This window comes from Pipistrellus kuhlii, unplaced genomic scaffold, assembly GCF_014108245.1.
Source record: "Pipistrellus kuhlii isolate mPipKuh1 unplaced genomic scaffold, mPipKuh1.p scaffold_m20_p_4, whole genome shotgun sequence".
NCBI classification, from domain to species: Eukaryota; Metazoa; Chordata; class Mammalia; order Chiroptera; family Vespertilionidae; genus Pipistrellus; species Pipistrellus kuhlii.
This window is the reverse complement of record NW_023425540.1, coordinates 37,821,053-37,841,127: the sequence shown is the minus strand read 5'-3', so window position 1 is coordinate 37,841,127 and position 20,075 is coordinate 37,821,053. Positions and strand designations below refer to the sequence as shown.

The following is a 20,075-nucleotide window of genomic DNA, read 5'->3' as shown; positions in this document are numbered from 1 at the left end:
ACAAAGCAGAAAGAATGGAAGAAACACCCTGACTTATCTCTTCCTCCCATTCTCCCAGCTCTCAGCAGCACCTCCCATTTGCTGAACCTAACTGGAGCCAAGGAGGTAAAGGAGCCCGGGACATGTAGTTTATAGGATTTGACCTCTCCTCTGATACAGAGCAGAGCAGAGCAGAGCAGAGCAGAGGAAAATCATAAAATAGATTATATAGCAATAGACAAACACCATCATATAACACAAACATAATCCTTTCAGTATAAAAGCCAAAGGGGTCAGGTCAAGAGATGCAAACATGTCTACTAGGATGGAGGGAAGCTGTGGCATGGCCTAATACACTAGTGTTTCTGGGAGGTGTTGAGACTTTTCACTGTATGCCTCTTTAACTTAACATTTTAAAAAAACTATGTACATGTTTCACTTTTTAAAAGCTATGTATATATAAAACTTTCTTATCTAGCAAGAGTAGATTCTTACCTTTTTGGTCATACAATATGACTATTTTAAATACAGTGCTCACATTGGTTGAGATATTGAAGCATGATTGGAGTTAGCTTAGAACTGCTTAAGATGTTGGTGTGTGGTGTAAAAAGTTCAGTACAGAAAACATGAATGTAATTCAGTTGTATATAATAAATATTGTGTAAACGTGAAGGCTTAGGTTGTGTGAAAAGTAAGGAGAAGGAATGAAGAAGTGAGACAAAGTGCAGACCAACGTCGTCTTTCTCAATTTGTTAACGCAGTGGTTACATGGGTGCATTCACTTGCTGAGAATTCTTTGACTGATGTGCACTTTTGTGCGATCTCCTACACAAAAACATGCCAAAATCTCTCTATATGGTACTGTTTCCACTCTCTACTCTTGCCTTGTTGGTTTCAAGGAGGTAGGAGGTGATAAGCAATGGACAGGATGAGAGGGGTCAAAGGAGTTTTAATTTGAATTGGCCCCAAGCCATTCTTTATCCAGATTATCAATTTCTGAAAGTTGGAGAATATTAGAGCTAAAAGAAATCTTTCATCTTTTTTTTTTTCAATCTGACCCTTTCCTCCTAACACACACACATACACCAACACACAAAACAAAACCAACACTAAACTGAAGATGCTTCTTTCAGAGAATGAGCTTCCTGTGTGCTTGGAACCTTGATGATTGTTTAATGCAGTGATAGTAGTTTGCTCTGAGAGTGGCTATGACTTAACGCTCATGACTACTGACAACTAGGAGAACACTCATCTGTCAGTCCAATATATGACCTTACAGGCCTTTAAGAAGGTCCTCTCCCCTCACCCCCGGTGCCTTACTAAGATATGGTAGAAACATATCCATTCTAGATCAGTTTCCAAATGTTTGTGAAAATACTTTCATAAGCTGGCATCTAAAGTATCAAAGTTTGGCTATTCTTTCTGATGTTTGAGTCTACCTCCTTCTGGACTGTTCAGGGTAGTAAATGGGCCAATGAGGAACACAAACCACAATTTACCACATTTGGTTAGTGAACTTCAGGTTTTCTCTCTAAGAAAGACCTCTTGCCATCCTTATCTCTACTGCAACGGTTAAGCGTTTCGAGATAGTGTTTAAAATTGCCTAACCTTTGTGTGCAACATTTATGATATTCAAAGGCACTGAACCAAAAACAGGTTGAGGGAAGCATGAAGCACAGGTATCCTGACTTCCGAGCACAGCTTATAGCCAGTTAGCACCATGCCCAGAACTAAGGGCCCTTGAAACCAAGAGACAAGAGCATCTGTGTGGTTTTCTTAGTACATGGCCTTGACAAACATGTTCATTGAGGGAGATTTATTCTTGGCACCCTGTTCTCACTTATAATGCATTTTACTTTTTGTTTAAATGTAAATTATGTTACTAAGGTTACTACTAACAAAATACTTTTAGAAATAGGTAATATATGCACAGACTTAAAATTTAGAAGGCATAAAGGATATATAGTGAAAAGTTATAGTCTCCAATCCCTGTCCTTAATCAGTCTACCCAGAGGCAACTAATGTTCTTTAGGTATTCTTTCTTCTATGTCCTTCTTAAGATACTCTATAAATATGTAAGCATCTCTCTCAATATGAGTGTATATATATATATATATATATATATGCACATATATATATATACACACCACATATTTTTAAGCAAATGAAAGCATACCATACATAATGTTCTTTGCTTAACTTTTAAAATTTAATGGTGCATCCTGAATATTATTCCATATAATAATTTTAATTGATTGTTTAGTTTCTCATAATTAATTGGACCAGGCCCTACTATTTGCCTTTTTCTAATAAAATAAAGACTAAAATGAATATCTTGATATATATGAAGTTTCTTACATTGAGTATATTTGGAGGATAAATTCATACAGCTGGATTTGTTGGGTTAAAGTGTATGTGCATTTTGACATATATGCAAAATGTTTGCCTTAGAGGTTGTGTCAAATTTCATTTCTGTCATTAATATATAAGAGGGCTTGTTTCTTTACATCCTACTAAAAGCCATATGTTATCACTAGTATCCATGTTATATTATTGAAGTTTCAATTTGTATTTCTCCTTTTGATGATATTGAATATCTATTCATATATTTAATGACCACTTACATTCTTTTAAAAATGTTATTGATTTAGAGAGAGGAAGAAAGAGGAAGAGAGATATAGAAACATGGATGAAAGAGAAACATCAATCAGCTGCCTCCTGCATACCCTATAGTGGGGCTTGAGCCTGCAACCTTGGCATGTGACCTGACTGGGAATCCGAACTGGCAACCTCCTGGTGCATGAAACAGTGCTCGACCAACTAAGCCACACTGGCTGGACTATATTTACTTCGCTATAAACTATTATGTTCCTGTATTTTCCCTCTTTAAACATTAGATTGTTGGTCTTTTCTTACTGACTTTAGGAATTAACAGACTTTAATTATGGGTTAAATAGGTTTGTGTAGGTGAGAATACAAGCCGTGTATAAGATCCTTTCCATATAGAAAAAATACATTCCAAGTTCCAAGCACCCCTCCTACCAAACAGCTAACTTTTATACCCAGTTGTGAATTGGGAGCTGCTTTGATTTCTGACCTAACTTTTGCAGCTTTGAACTGATTGGAAGGTGTGTTTTTTCTGATAACATCATGTACTGGGGAAACCCTAAAATAAAATCAATGATTACACTAACTCAAACAGTAAAATAATTCAGTACTTGGTGAAATGTAAGTCACCACACAGAAATCAGTAGTCTTCATGTCCATAAATAATAACCTGTTAAAAGATACAATGGTAGAGAAAGCCCCCTTTCAATAGCAACAGGAAAGATAAAATATTTAGGAATAAATTTAACAAGAGAGGCACAAAATTGATATGAGGAAAATCTTAAAACACTTTTAAAAGATACAAACATAGACTTTAATAGTCTCTGGCCAAGTAGTTCAGTTGGTTAGAGCCCTGTCCCGATGTGTCAGGGTTGTGGATTCGATCCTGATCAGGACACACTCGAGAAGCAACCAATGGATGCCCAAGTATGTGGAGCAGCAAATTGATGTTTCTCTCTCTCACCTTCTCCCCCTTCCTCTGTCTCTAAAAGAACGTTTTTAATTTAAAAAGTAGGCTTTAATAAAAGTTAACATTTTAAACAAATAAAATGTTAATATCATAAAGACTTCAGTTGTCCTTAATTTATAAATTTAACGTATTTTCAAGAAAAATAAATATGCAGAAATAGCCAGAAAAAAAATTAAAAATATAAAGCTGTAAGGAGTCACTATTCATACCATACCTTAAAACACAATGTAATGCCTGTAACTGATACAGTGTGTACTGGTGCAGGAGTCAACAGAGAGGCCAGTGGAATAGAACAGAAAGTCCAGAAAAAGAGCCAAGTATTTATGGAAGTTAAGCATATGAGAAATAGAACTGAAGGTATTCACTATGAACTAGTGGTGTTTTTTTTTCCCCCTGTAGATCTGTACTGATACGGTGTGTAGGTGTGTATATATACTTATGTATGTGTGTCTGTATATACTACATACATCCTAGTTCCTATCTTTGTCTAGTGAGATAGCCTCGAAGCATTGACAGCCTGGTAGCAATGAGCACACCTATAGCACAAATCTTTGTTTCTTGGTGCCCGTGTCTATGAAAAAGAATTGAGGTTCCTTGGAGAAATGTTTGGTTCCAGGATTGGGGAAGGAAAAGTACAAGATGAACCTAGACTATTTTGTTGTATCAAAAAGCAAGGACATGCTCCAGGATTAAAGAGGACAAGGCAAAAGGAAGTGAGAGCCAGACTGAAGAGGCGCCACTGCCCAAGTCAGAGGAAACTGGCGCACTGAAGTAATTATAGCAAAGTATTTTAGCATATTGATGAAAAGAATTGATGAGTTCATGGTGATATAAATGAGTAAGTGGGGAGTAGGGAAAGTTCTTCTTTACAGAAGAAAGGCAAGTAATAAAGAAGGAATGACTGATTTACAAAATCATCACTTGTCAACCATACTGATAATTTATTAAAGCAAGAAGAATTAGTGGATGTTAGAATAAGCAATAGTTTTAAGAATAACAATATACACATTCTCAAAGTATCTCCCCATAAAATACTTATTAATGCCAAGGGTAAAATAGTAACTTTGCAGTGCAGTGGCCACCTAGCAAAGTGTTCAAATAATAGTGCAAATCAACATCATGTAGCCCTTAATATGCAGCATCAAGAACATACATTATCACTCTTGCAATATTTCTACACAAACCCATAACCTAAGTTTAATCATTGGGAAACGTCAGACAAACTCCAACTGAGAAATTTTACATTAACTAGTTTGTCATGCACATTTGAGTGTTTGATATACGGATGAAAAACAGAATTAACTCTTTAATGAATTCATTTGCACACTTCCAGAGCAGTGCTGGAATAAACTTTTATTTGAAAATGAAGGACATGAGAAAGCTCACTGCAAGTTTAGCTAGTTTCAGAAGCAGCTGCAGATTAGCAGCCATGGATTGGGCAATGAGATTTTTATCAGGAAGAGTGGGGAGGTACAGTTTTGGGAGAAAAGGACATGCAAGGGCCATAGTTAAAAATTCTCAGTCCTTCATGGTCTCCTAAAGGGTCTTCTTCACATGGCATTTCCAAGTCCTAACATAATGAGAATCAAACAGCTCTTTACAATTATTGTTTTTAAAGCTACATTTAAACATTTTTCTGCTAAATTTTATTGATTTATCAGAGTTGATAAGTGGATGTATTATAAACTAATCTACTTCACTCAAAGAAAAAATATGTATGTATGCAAAAGAAAAACATTCACTGTGTTCAAGGAGTTTTCAAAAAAAGATAAAATCATGACCTTTATACAGACATGAAAATGAATACATGTTAAATATTTTAGTTAACTCATTAATTAGGAAACTGGTACAGTCTTAAACCAGTTCAAAGGACAATTAAACTCATCCAAAGAACAGATGAGTAATGTTAAATGTGCAAGTGGAGGTAAAAACTGTTTTTTCCATGGTAATGGGGGTGAGGATGGAGGTGAAGGTGAGGGTGGAGGTGGGGGGTCATTCCACTGGATAGAATTCATTTGCATAGTGTAAACAAAAATTAGTTTCCATTGCTATCAGTTACCTACAACTTTCAAAGCTGTAAAACACCTCCCATGGAATCAGATTCATCACCCTGAAGGGATGCAGGGCCTAATTTTTTTTTAATTGTTATTTTTTTACCCTACTGCAACTGTTATTCTCTATCTCCAGGTATGCAGAAAGTCTTGGATGGCAATGGGAACATACTGGTCATAAGGCTAACTTCCCCATTCAGTGAGCATGTGGTTAAAGGAATTTCCTTCCATTGACAGATTATTCCAGGCAAATGAGATACCCTAGATTTTTGGTTTACTACTGGGTTATTGGGGAGCCAGCTCTGAAGGAGCTCCTATCTGGACAAGCTAATGAGCTACTGAATGCCCACACGGTGCCCCAAGGGAAGCCCGAGTAAACCTGCACCTTCAAAAGGGCACCGTGCAGTAGGAGTGTGTGTGGAATCCCCTTTTTGTTCGTGGGGAGGCAACGCTTCACAGGTGCACACCATTCATTAACAGAATATGAAACGACTTTTCATACTACAGTATTGCCTCATCGTCCTCCCGTCCGCACGGGGCTGGACTTTTGCTAGAAGACTCTGCCACTCCTTTCAAACATCGTAGCTCAGGAACTGGAGACAGAAGTGAGTTTAGGTTAGGCTCAACCAACTACAAGACTGTTTATTCTGGAAAAAAAAAAAAAAAAAAAAGCAAATGGGCAGCCGAAACCGGATTGGCTCAGTGGATAGAGCGTTGGCCTGCGGAATGAAGGGTCCCAGGCCTGTCAAGGGCATGTACCTTGGTTGCGGGCACATCCCCGGTAGGGAGTGTGCAGGAGGCAACTCATCGATGATTCTCTCTCATCATGTTTCTAACTCTCTATCCCTCTCCCTTCCTCTCTGTGAAAAATTAATAATATATATTTCTTTAAAAACACACACAAAAAACAACAAGACGGGCATTATAATTCCTAGCTGCCAGATTTAAAAAGGGCTTGAAAACGCTTTGTAAAGTGTTTGAACAACTCGGTTGCTCTGCTGGATGCCACGGTGCCAAGTTCCCGGCTGGAAAGGTCAGCGGTCTTGACCCCCATCGAGCACCCACGCGGTGTCCCCGGCGCCGGCTGCAGCGCCCCCGCTCGGTCCACTGGCTCGGCCGGGCCGGGGAGACCGCGGGGGGCCCGGCAGCCGGAGGCCCAGCAGCCGGAGGCCCTCGGGGCGAGGTCCCGGGGCGGGGCGGCCGCCCAGTTCCTGGTTCTAAAAGCGGCGCCGGAGGCCGGGGGCGCCACAGGCGCGGGGCCCACGGGCGGCGAAGGATGGGCCCGCGGCCGCTGCTCCCCGCCGTCCTCCTGCCGCTGCTGCTGCTGCTGCTGCTGCTGCGGCCGCCGCCGGGCTCGGCCGGGGCGGGCCCGCCGCACCTGGTGCTGGTGCTGGCGGACGACCTGGGCTGGCACGACGTGGGCTTCCACGGCGCCCGCCTGCGCACGCCGCGCCTGGACGCGCTGGCGGCGGGCGGGGTGCGCCTGGACAACTACTACACGCAGCCGCTCTGCACGCCGTCGCGGAGCCAGCTGCTCACCGGCCGCTACCAGGTACGGCGCCCCGGGGCCAGGCGGCCGGGGCCCGGCCACTCGGGCCCCGAGCTGCGTCCCTGCGAGGCGGCTTCTCGCCCCAGCGGCGCCGTCCCCAGCCTCTCGGGCCTGGAGCCCGCGGCGGGCTGTGCGCATGCCTGCCCGAGGCGACCGCCTTCCCCACCCCCTCGCCCCGCCTCTTCGGGGAGAGGGGGGTCGGTGTTTCGTTTTCCGATGGTGGCGTGGAGCGTCTGGGGGGTCCTGGGTGCTGGGTGCTGGGCGCTGGGCCGGCGGGAGGGTCGGGATGGGCTCTGCGGGGCGGCCCCGGAGTGGAGGATGGCTGGGAGCTGGCGGGCACAGAGAGGTGGGCAGCGCGAACCTGGGGCCAAGTTCAAATGCGAGCGCCCTCAGGGGCGGGACTCTGGTCCCCTGTGTACCCATCGGTCAGGGGCTGGGAATTGTCCCATCAAAGATGGATGTTTTCCGGTTTCTTGGGCTGCTGACGTTTCAGATTCAACCTGTATCCATAACCCCTCTGAGCATCCTCACGGACTCTGAAAGCGTCTCCTTAAAAACTTCTCTGTAGTTAATAGAGAGAAGTATACTTGTGGAGAGTGTGCGTAGATGTTAGAAAACAAGAATATCAAGAACATTTGTGTAGTGCTTTACTGTTTTATTACAATATTTTATTGATTGATGAGAGAGAGAGAGAGAGAGAAGAGGCCAGCGTCAATGTGATATTCCTCTTATTTATGCATTCATTGGTTCTTTCTTGTATGTGCTTTGACCAGGGATTGAACTGCAAACTTGGCATATAGGGACGATGCTCTTACCAACTGGAGCTACCCGGCCAGGGCTGTTTTACTGTTTTTATTATTATTATTTATTTTAATCCTCATCTCACCCCTCACCTGACGACATGTTTTTGGTTTGTTTAATGTGAAAGAGAGGAAGAGAGAAACATCAACCAGTTGCCTCTCTTACCCGAAACCTGACCAGGAATCGAACCCACAATCTTTTGGTGTACCAGCCAACAGGGCCAGGACTGCTATACTGTTTTGAAAGTTAATTCTTAAACAGCCCATGAGGTAACTTATTTTTAACCCCCTTTACAAATGAGACAACCTATAGAGGTTCTGTTGGCAGCTTGGAGAAAGGCAACAGGTGTTAGACCACTGGGGTCTCGTAGGAGCCAAGATTCATTATAAGAGAACGTTCATTTAGAAACTCAGAGGTGGAGGAAGTGACTGGTAGAAGAAATGGGTTTCAGAAATAAATTGCAGAGGTGAAAGCAGGGCTCTTGATGCTCAAGAATGAAGAAGATAAAGGTAACTTACTCACCTGAGTGGGGGCTGGGGATGGAGGAGGGAGCAGTGAAAGGAAAAGGCACAGGCAGGCTCCTGGGCCAGGGTCCCCGTCCTAAATGCTCTTAAGGAGATTTTAGGGGACATCCCAGGGGAGGATCTCAACAGACTATTCATCGGTTTTCCAGATGTGTCTTTTCAGGATCCTGGTCTCTACTGTTTGGTCAACTGCAGAGGGGTTGGGGGAGTGTGTCATTAGTCATCACAGCTTGTTCTGGCCTTGCTGCTTTTTTAGGCCTGGAGCTGAAACAACTGAGGCCTAGAAGTTATAGAAGTTATCCCTAGAGAGGAAAGTTATAGAAGTTATCCCTAGAGAGGAAAGGTGAGGGGGTCTAAACCGCAATATGCTGGGATAGGAAAGGTTGCCCAGGAGACAAGGTCCCTTCTCACAAGTGTCTGTTGCTAGGCTTTCTTCCATGGTGACCTTCTGTACCTGGCCCATCTTCCTTGCTCTGCTCATGTCTGTCTACCTACCTACGACCATAACATGACATGTTCAGAATCACCCAGCTAGAAAGTACTTAAGCTGGGCTTATGCCTTTCCTGCACCCACTAGCGATCTCAGACCTCTAACATTGGACCTTTTTTCTTAATCTGATTATGATTGACATTTCTCATAAGATCCTGATGTTATCATGACCATATTAAATACAATAAATGGGAACTGTTTGAGATCACATGCATACCTTCATATAGGTATATGTACTGTCTATTTAATAAGCATATTTCGAGTCCCAGGGGGATAATCTTGAATCCTGCCCTCTCAAATCTGTGTTCCTGTAGCTTTTCTAATCAACCCTAGCCTCATGCTGCCCTGAAATCAAGAAGAGGGAGCGCTTACTTGTAATAAGATTTCCACAGTGGTCTGAAGACTTCTAGAAAAAGAAGAGAGGATTGTACTACAGTCTGAGAAATAGTGGTAGCCAAGGTTTGCAATGGAGATAAGGGTTGGTTCCCTTCCCCACCAGACCTACATACTCTCCATAGTTCCAACTTGGACTGAAAAGTATAATCAGGAATATCTATTGTGATGCAGATCTTACCCTGGATGCTTTGTAGGACTAACGGGGTATTTAAAGAAGAAGGGAAAGGAGGGAAGGCAAAGTCTGCCCAAAATGGTCCTGCATTTGCTCTGAAGCAAGAGGACTGGACTCACATTTCAGAAGAATGGGAGGGCCATTTCATTTCTCTAACTTCCTCCTTTCCAACAGACTTGAACAGGAAAGCAAATACTGCACTTCAAAAGCATGTTCATATAATCGGCTGCTTTTGTCCTGTCCGGTAACATCCTCCTCCCCAACCAGTCACCAACATTTCATCTGGGGGGGAAACACACACAAAAAACCCCCACGCGATTTTAGAGAACCCTGTGGTTAAGAAGTGAAGGCAGGCTAGAAGCTGGATATTCCAAAAACAGTTTAGAAACCACTAGGCCTAGCAAGCCAGCCTCCCCAAGCATTTTGTGTGACTTTTCTTCCGTTTTATTCTCACAGAGTTTATGAGACCCAATTGGAAATTTCCTTGAGTTAGAAAACATCCTCTTTTAAAGGAATTACTGTTTCTCAAAGGGTTAAGAAGCCTCATTGTCCTCAGATACTACATATCGGTATTGTGCTGAGCACTTGGATACATTCTCACAGAAACCTGATGAAGTGTTATTGTTACCAGTCCTATTGATAACAAGAAAACTGAGGCTCAAGATGTTAAGAAACTTGCTCAGTAGCACAAGGCAAGTAAGTAAGGGGTGGTCCAGGATTTGAGCTGGGCTGTGTGGCTGCATAACCACCACACTATATTGCTACTTAGAATTATTAAAAATATTTCCTGAACGATCTCTCTTATTTTTGGACATTTAGGTTGTTCCTTAACATTTCAATTAAAAAAAAAAAAATCACCCACCAATTTTCAGGTTAGGAATTGCCTATGTAAAATGAAAATAGGGAGAAAAGTTTAATTTCTGAAACAAGTCATTTGTTGTGCATAATTTAGACAATAAAATGAGGAAAATGTTTTTATTTTAAAATTAGGTACTTGAAAGAACTAGTTAATAGCCACATCTGTGAATTGAGCAACCATGCTTTAACATTGAGAGACCACCTTCCCATAATCATTTGACTTCAGATTAGAAAAGAAAAGCATAAAGCGTAAAGCAAGTATAGACTGAGTGATGGAACTTCATATTCCCAAGAAGTTGAGAGTTTTAGTTTTTCAGCTTACTAAAGTAGTTAGCTGAGTGGAAGAGTTAAAAATTATGAGACGTGGATTTCATTCTTTTCCATGTCAGTCAATCTTCAGAGTCGGGCCTCACTTCTGGAAAATATGGGAATTGAGCAGATAAGGCTCTAAATTTCTAAGGCTCTTGTGTCCATTAGAACAAAAGTCTGGCTTGAACATTATCGTACTCACTATCGCCACCTACTGATAGAAGGAGAGATTAACTTTGCTTAACACTTCCAGGGTACTCCAGCTGCTTGTTCTGCTGCTAGAAACTTGTTCAAACAAAAACATGAATTCAGCTTTTTCTATTGAGACCTTTCATTGTTCAGAATCCTCACATATGAACCTTTCTTAAGTCTACATGCTTTGTGTAAAATATGCATAGAGTTTGGAAAGGGAGAATGGGAGACTGAACAGATGAGGTAAGAAATTACCCATATATTCAGGTTTCTGTAAACTGGAATTCAGGTTTCTGTAAACTTAGGCCAGTGTTCTTCCCACAGCCCTATATGACTCATTCATTCACTTTTTAAAAAATATTTTTTAAATCTATATTTTATTTATTTATTTTGAATTAGAAAATACATTCATATGGCTTAAAAATTCAAGTTACAAAAGGGCTTACAGTGAAATCTTTTTCTAACTACACAAACATTCTCTTTCCTAGGTATCCAGTTCTTTGCAGGCAAACAATGCAATCTGAATTATGTAAAATGTATTTTCATACACACACACACACACACACACACACACACAAACACATACATAAACATTCCCTTCTTTTTTTTATACTCATATCCTCTGCTTACTTTTTAATTGTGTTATTTGTCTTTTCATTGTTGAGTTGTAAAAGTTCTCTATATATCCTGGATATTAAACCTTTTCTAGATATATATTTTTCAATTATTTTCTTTATTTGGTAGGTTGTCTTTTTTACCTTTCTGATGGTGACCTTTTATATAAAAAGTTTTTAAATTTTTATGTATTTCCATTTATTTACTTTTCTTTGGTTGAACTTTTGTTGTCATATCTAAAAAAAAAAAAAACCAAAACAGCCTAATTCAACGTACAAAGGCTTCTGTTTTCTTCAAAGAACACTGTGGTTTCAGCTCTTACATTTATGTCTTTGATCCATTTTTAGTTAATTTTTGTATATTTTTGAAGTATGTGGTTACATATGGATGTCCAATTGTTCCAGCGCCATTTGTTGAAAAGACTATTTTTTCCCCATTGAATGGTCTTTGTATCTTTGTCAGAAATCAATTGACCATAAATATATCTAATGTTTATCCTTACATAAGTACCAAGCTGTCTTGATTACTATAGCTTTGTGGTAGGTTTCTGAATCAGGAAGTGTGAGTTCTTAAATTTTGTCCTTTTTCAAGATAGTTTTGGCTATTCTGGGCCCCTTGTATATTAATTTTAGGATCAAACTTGTCCATTTCTGAATTTTGATAGTAAGTTCATTGATCTGTAAGTTCATTGAGGTATAGTACTACTTTAACAATATAGGCCTTCCAGTCTATGAATGTGAGATGTTTTTCTCTTTAGGTCTTCTTTAATTTCTTTCAGCATTGTTTTCATCCTACAAATCTTGCACTTTTCAAAATACTTACTTCTAAGTTTTTCTCTCTTTTGATCTGTTGTGAATGGAATTGGTTTCTTAATTTTATTATCAATTTTTCATTGCTAGTGTATAGAAATGCAAGTGACAGTTATGTATTGATGTATTTCCTGCAACCTTGTGGAACTTATTAGTTCTATTTGTATATGTGTATATGTGTGTGTACATGCTGTTTATGATTTTCTATACAAGATCCTGCCATCTACAAAGAGAAATAGTTTTACTTCTTCCTTATCAATATGGATACCTTTCATTTTATTTTATTGCCTGATTGCTCTGAGTAGACCCTTCGGTACATTGTCAAATGGAAGTGGCAAAAGTGGACATCTTTTTATTCCAGATTTTAGATAGCTTTCAGTCTACCACCATTAATTGTAATGCATGCATGCATGCATTCTTTCATTCCACAGATTTTTATTGAGCAACTATTTATGCTGGCATTGTGGTATAGCTCTAAATCGCCTGGTACTGATGGTCTGGTGGGGGTGAGGGTAGAGGAAGCAATTATCAAGAGGCGGGGGTGAAATAAACACAAACAGATGAGGAAGGTGAATTTAAATGGCATGGCACTTCCTATGGGGAAGAAAACAAAGTAGGCCAAGGGGTAGTGTCTCAGGAAGGTTTCTCCAGGAAGGTGATATAGGCAACAGCCTGACTGAAGAGAGGAGTCAGCCTGGAAAGATCCTGGGAAACAGAGTTTACACAGAGGGAGGGACTACCAAAGTGAGGGCCCAGAGGCTGGGAAGAGCACCTTCTAGGAATGCAGAGCGGGGAAGCCACCACGGCTGGGTGAAGGAGGGTGTGCAGAGCAGGTAAGAGCCTGGAGAGAGAGGCAGGGTCTCTGGCACCTGATACTGTCCGCTCATGATTAAAAGATTGAAACTTGTTTCGGTTTTCATATTAGTGTTGCATTGAAGGCTCATGTTTATTAAAGAATATTTCGAATGTTCCAAATAAATATATTTTAAGAAACCACAATAAAATGCCATGTGACATTCTTTGTATATATGTCATGCTGGTTAGAATTAAACATATTTTTAAAATAAGGAAATACATTAAAAAGTTTAAAGTTTTTACATATATATATATATATATGAAAAAAGATCTTTTCATCCTGTCCCCGGCCCTTCTCCCTATCTTCTCATAGGTAGCCCATTTCTTAGTTTCTTGGTATCCTGTGAAGGCATGTTATGTATATAATGAAATATATTTTATATTTACTTTCCCCTAGTTTAAATTCTCAAGATTAAAAATACTGATTTACTTTTTGAGGAAATTGCATACTGTTTTTTACAGAGACTGCACCAGTCTGCATTCCCACCAGCGGTGTATGAGGGTTCCCTTTAAAACTGGAACTCTGGCCTTAAACGGTTTGGCTCAGTGGATAGAGAATCGGCCTGTGGATTCAGGGATCCCAGGTTCAATTCTGGTCAGGGGCATGTACCTTGGTTGCAGGCACATTCCCCAGTAGAGGGTGTGCAGGAGGCAGCTGATCGATGTTTCACTCTCATGGATGTTTAACTCTCTATCCCTCTTTCTTCCTCTCTGTGAAAAATCAATAAAATATATATTTTTTGGGGGGGAAATATGGAATTCCCATTTGAGCCAGCGATCCCACTTCTAGGAATATATCCTAAGAGATCAGAAACACCAATCAGAAAGAATATATGCACCCCAATGTTCATAGCAGTGCAATTTACAATAGCTAAGATTTGGAAACAGCCTAAGTGACTATAAGCAGATGAGTGGATTAAAAAACTATGATACATCTACACAATGGAATACTATGCAGCTATAAAAGAAAGAAAGAAAGAAAGAAAGAAAGAAAGAAAGAAAGAAAGAAAGAAAGAAAGAAAGAAAGAAAGAAAGAACTCTTACCATTTGCAACATGGATGGACCTGGAGAGCATTATGCTAAACAAAGTAAGCCAGTCAGAGAAAGATAAATATCACATGATCTCACTCATATATGGAATCTGATGAACAAAAACAGACCCAGAGACATAGAAGCATCAAACAGACTATCAAACCTCAGAGGGAAGGCAGGGGAGGGAGGGGGAAGAGATCAACCAGTGAACTCATGTGTATATGCATAACCCATAGACACAGACAATAGGGTGGCAAAGGCCTGGGATGGTGGGGGGTGGGAGAGGTCAGTGGAGGTGGGGGAAGAAGACATATGTAATACTTTCAACAATAAACATTAAAAAATATACATATACCAATTTAAAAATCCTTAAAAGGGTAGGAGATAAGACATATGCTGTTTAATATTGTAGTTCACATTAGGAACAAGTAGTAACACAAGATCTAGAAGTCTAATGCACAGTGTATGTGAATGTAGTCCACACTATCCTAATGTGCAAATTGTCCCCCTGGGTTGTCGTTTGACTGGGAGTTGACATCCTGCTATGATGTATGCTGACCATCAGGGGGCAGCATGGAACATGGCGGGTGTCGGTGATGTGGTGCTGGCAGCAGGTGGCAGTGGAGGCGCTGCTGGCCCCAATGGGCTCCAATAAGAGCAGGGCCAAAGCAGATGAATGGGCGGCACCAGGTCAAGGCAGGTGCAAGTGGGGGTCCTGATCGCCCTGGTGACCAGTGGCAGTGGGGAGCTCAGCCCTGATTGATTGCCCCGCAGGCAGGATGGTGGAGCAGATGAGGGGGTGGCACCAGGCCAAGGTGGGGCTGTGAGGCTGGGGGTGAGGCTGGGTGCGCAAGCTGGGGCCCAATCTCCGCAGGCACCCCGAGGGACCCCACCCGTGCACGAATTCATGCACTGGGCCTCTAGTTGTATTATAATCATCAAACTGGCTCAGAGACTAGAACGTAATGATTACAACCACTGAAAGGAAAGGGTCGTTATGTAATGCAGTGGAGGTGTTAATGATCACTGCAGTGTAATCAGATCGCAATGTTTAAATGTATCAGATTAACAAGTGGTACATCTTAAATTTACATAATATTATACCTCAAATATCTCTATATTTTAAAAGCCAGTGACCGGAATGCCACAACGACCAGTCACTATGACGCCCACCATGGCCAGCAAATTGGCCAGATCGGGGGATTGGGCCGGTCAACCAATCTCCCGCAGCCCCTCTCTCGGCTGGCCCCACCTCCAATGGGCACCCACTGCCCCCATCGGCCTGCAGCCCCTCACCGTGGCTGACCTGACTCTGATCATCCCACCACCCAATAAGAAGTGGAGATGGCTGGCCAAATTCCTGCAGCCCCTCCCCCTGCCTAGCCCCAGTTGGCCCAAGGTCCCACCCTCCAGTCGGCTCCACCTCCAATTGGCCCCCAACTTCATTCAGGCTCAGAGTTGGCTGAACAACTATCCATGGCCCCTCCCCCAGGCTGCTGGCCCCAATTGGCTCCCTCCACCCCATTCGAGGGTGGGGCTGGCTGGCCCACAGCCCCTCCCCACAGCTGGCTCCACTCCTGATCCACCCCTCTACCCCAATAGGGGATGGGGCCCACCAGCCAATCACCCTCTGCCCCTTCCCACAGGCCCAGATCAGGGCAGGCCTGCCAGCCATCCTCTTGTCATTTCCTCCTAACAGGTCCATCCCTGATCTGCCCCAATTGGGGCTGGGCTGGCTGTACCCCATCTACATGAATTCATGCACTGGGCCTCTTGTATTTCAATAAAATAACATGTAATAAAGATGTTTATAAAAGTGGTTAAATAAGTCAGCTTTTCTAATAGAATTTGTATAATGCTTGTAGTTCAAGTCGAAGATTTGAAAATACTAAATTTCCATATTCTTACAAATTGACCTTATTCAATACAAACTTTTCATTATATTGCTGCACTAGTGCACTTTTAAAGCATGGTTGTTACTGTTTTGTTCTAGGTCTGACTTCTCCACCTGACTGCCTTGCTTATCTCTGGCCTAGAGAAGCACTCAGTGTTGGACAACTAAATGAATGAATGTGCCCTGAAGGAGCTCACTGTCTTACCTGCTTAGGGTTGACAAGTCATTGCTAATGCCCTTGCTTCCTTTTTAAGAAATTATAAAGATTAAAGGGTAACAAAAGTGCTAGGCCTTAGTGGAAACACTTCCTTTTGGGAAAAAAGTAAAGTGACTTTGGTCCTCACCTGGGGACATTCTTACCTTGGGCACGGAGGGGACCACTCCACCAGAACTCCATAAACCTTGGCAGAGAATAGAAGCAATGAAAGATGACACCAAGGTTTCGTTCTTCAGGGACCCAAGCCACATTTCTCTTAATCACGTCGATAAACAGACAAGACATTTTCACAGCTTTTCACTCACCCCTGAAGCAGAACCTTGGACAGGAAATATAAGGAAAGAGGCTGTGCAGGGCACTGTGGGTAATTTTTTTTTTTTTTTTTTTTTTACTTTTGCTTCAATTCTGTTTTAAGAATGTGCGCAGATAAGACCCATGGCTGCAGCTAGGATTGGGTACTGCATACTGTGTGGCTTGGAAAGGAGATGAGAGTTCGGCCTAAGGATGCCCTGACTCTCTGCTCTTTTCCTCACTGTTCTCCGTGCCCCGCCTGCCATTGATTGTCACTCTCCCACATGCTTGCCTCTCAGTGGATTCCTGTCCCCGATGTTGCATAAATACACAGGTGCAATGAGGGTATGAGTTCATCTCCTGAACTCTAAGATTAGAAAAGGAATCACAATACATTCTTTGTGTACATGGCAATAAACATGGAGAAGAAAGGAGTGGAAAGAGGAGGGAAAAAAAAGAGCTGGAAGAAATGGGTGGAGTGCTTGGGGAAGGCTGCATGGCACAAATTGGGAGTGTTCTTAGGACCCGGCCAAGGCATCCAAGGAGTGAGAGAGAAGAGGACCCCGTATGTAGTCCAGAGGCCATCGGTGCCTCTGCAGGGAAAGCACTCATTAGACTTCATTCCTGACTCTGTGGGGAGGAAGAAGGATGCATTAGGTTCATAGTATCAACCAAGATGGCCACTTACTAAAATCACATCATGGTTCCGAAGCGGGGCCCTGGCAACTTGCTCCGAGGCGTCCTTCAGAGTCCCGGGGCCTTCTCAGAAGGCAAGGGGCATCTGGAGGCCTCAGTCTATAAGTATCGATGATAGTTTAGACAAATGATTCCATATTTTTCTCCCCAAGTAATTGGAAATGAGGAAATAAATAAGTGTGGGGCTGAGTGGAATATGACCCATTGACTTATGGGTGTGTTTTTTGTTGTTGGTTGATGTTTGAAGTTATTCGAGGAATCCCTTTGAGTGTAAACTGTTCCTGTCTGGTAATCTCTTTGTTTTTGTTTCCTTAATCATATCACTTTACTAAAAATTATTTTCTATATTCTCCTTCCTTTTCATTTTGGGCTTCTGGCCGGATTCATTATTTAAACAGAGGAAGGCACTGAAAACAGTTTTTGCCCTGTTTATTCTTTTTGCAAACAACATCCCTTTGTGGGTTTAGTTAGAGATTTTTTTACTCTTTGCTAATCGACACCAAAATAAATAGACCCTTAAAGCTGTCAGTGACACCAGCCAGTTCTGCAGCCCGAGTTCTGCAGGACCAGGCCAGATGGCAAAGCCAGGCCCCGAGCACACATAATGTGTGTCTGTAGCTCTTGGCTCCAGCAGCCCGGGCAGCTGACCGCCTTTTAGAAGGCTTCAGGGGGGAGGGGGCAGATTCTCCACACCCACTGGTTCTGTAGGGCGTCTCCAGGAATAAGCCCTCTGGTGGCGACAGTGGTCTAGTGTACCGGCCAGGGCACAGACTGGACTTCCCGAACTCCTGTTCTGTGATAAGTCCCCGTCACGAAGCTTCCTTCTCAGCTCTCCGTTGTGTAAAGTGGAGCGGGAGAGCTTGCCCCTCCTTCTGAATTTTCAGATCGTGTGGCAGGAGGGGTTGCACAAATACGCAGGTGCAGGGAGGGTATGAGTGCATCTTGCACGAGTCACACTGATGGGACAGAACCTTCATTCTGTCCAGCTGGATCTTATCTCAGCACTGGGGGGGGGGGGGGGGGGGGGGGGGGGTGAGGAGAGAGCGTTCATCGTCACGTGGGTGGCTGAGGTTCATCTGGTCCCCGGGAGAGTTTATTGTGAGTGTAGCTGAAATATTGTGCTTTGCGCTTCCAGATAGGTAATGAACCAGGAGACTGCCTGGACCTCTGAAGGAGGGGCTGTAAGAGATTCTGATGTGGAAACTGCCTCGTCTCTTCCCCTCCTCATCCAAGAATCCAGGAGATCGGTTTTTCTCTTTTAAGCTCATGAGACTACACTGCTCGTATCGTCTTAAGTCTGCAGAGGACAGGCTAACCCACAGGATCAGAAGTTTTATGTGCAACAGAACATGTAAACAAGGATTTCTCCACGGTTATCTCACAGAAAGAACCCAGGTCCTTCCCTGAGTTTGCAAACCCTTGGCCTTTGCAGAGGGAATCTTGATGGTCAATTAAAATTTTAGAAGCTGGTTGTTGTTGTTGTTTTAAATACATTTTTTTATTGATTTTTAGAAAGGAAGGGAGAGATGGAGAGAGAGAAATATCAGCCATGAGAGAGAATCATTGATCAGCTGCCTCCTGCATACCCACTACTGGGGATTGAACTTGGGACCCTTCAGTCCACAGGCTGACGCTCTATCTACTGAGCAAACCAGCTAGGGCTAGGAGAAACTGGTTTTTGAGGGAGGATTTGGTTTAATGAAGAAGGGACAGCTACCCACAGTAGACAGAGAGAGAGAGAGAGAGAGAGAGAGAGAGAGAGAGAGAGAGAGAGAGAGAGAGAGAGAGAGAGAGAGAAACTAAACCCCTCTGAACTTTCATGCATTAACTACAGGTCCCTCTCCATTTTACACATCCTCTCACTGAAGATGGGTGTTAGAACGGAATAATTTTAGATGCTGTAGCATGTAGAAGGGGGGAGGGGTGTTTGTTTTTTTTCTTTTGATTCTTCTTGGTGCGCTGTTACCACCCTGCCCCATGAAGCATGGTGTGGCTCCATAATTCTGTGCTAAACGGAAATGCTGGGTTGGAACCAGCGCAGCAGTTGCCTGTTTACTGCTTCTCTACACATTATGGCTTCCCTACTTCACATAGTGTTCGCACAGACCAAAAACATGTTTTTTGGCTGTCACCCAGATTTTGGCCTCCACTCCCAGTAATGCCATAAAAACGCTGTCAAATAAATTCTCAGGAACTGAAAGGAACACATCCCCTGCCCCATATGATGGCAGATAATAGAAGCAGGCTTCAGCTGACCACCTGGCTCGGTGCCTGTGGCCTAGGAAACTGGATCGCACTGCCCGCCTTGGTCCTGCCACACAGCCATCAGAGCTCATTCTCTGCCCGTGATGGATGAGCATTCCATCCATAACATAATAGCACTTAAGTTATTCCTTGTGAGAAACTTGCACACAGCAATTTATCTCGACTGGGCCTTTTGAATCCCATAAAATAGTATCTTTCATTACCCTGCTCTGTTGCCAATTGGCATATGTTATGAAATATTTGGACCTACGATTAATTTTCTGTTGATAAACTTCTAGCGTTAACCATGGACGGACAGACAAGATCCTTCTGTGTTTGGGGTGTGTGTGTTTGTGTGTGTGTGTGTGTGTGTGTGTGTGTGTGTGTGATTTGTGAGAAATGTTTCCCTTTCTCACCATGGTTATTGTAATGTCCTTATCATTCACAATCCCAGCTGAAAAGGATGACACATGCAAATTAAAATGATTTAGAGGGTTTTATTTAAAAGATGTGAATGTATGAGG

General features: G+C 42.5%; 1 protein-coding gene across 1 annotated transcript in view; it reads left to right on the top strand.

The window, feature by feature from the left end:
- Positions 1-6,769: 6,769 nt before the first annotated feature.
- ARSB (arylsulfatase B) overlaps positions 6,770-20,075 on the top strand; it is a 118,450-nt gene continuing 105,144 nt past the window's right edge. Inside the window, exon 1 of the mRNA XM_036409798.2 lies at positions 6,770-7,159. Within this exon, the coding sequence (XP_036265691.1) occupies positions 6,884-7,159 (276 nt within the window). The 5' untranslated portion in view covers positions 6,770-6,883. The remainder of the gene's footprint in view (positions 7,160-20,075) is intronic.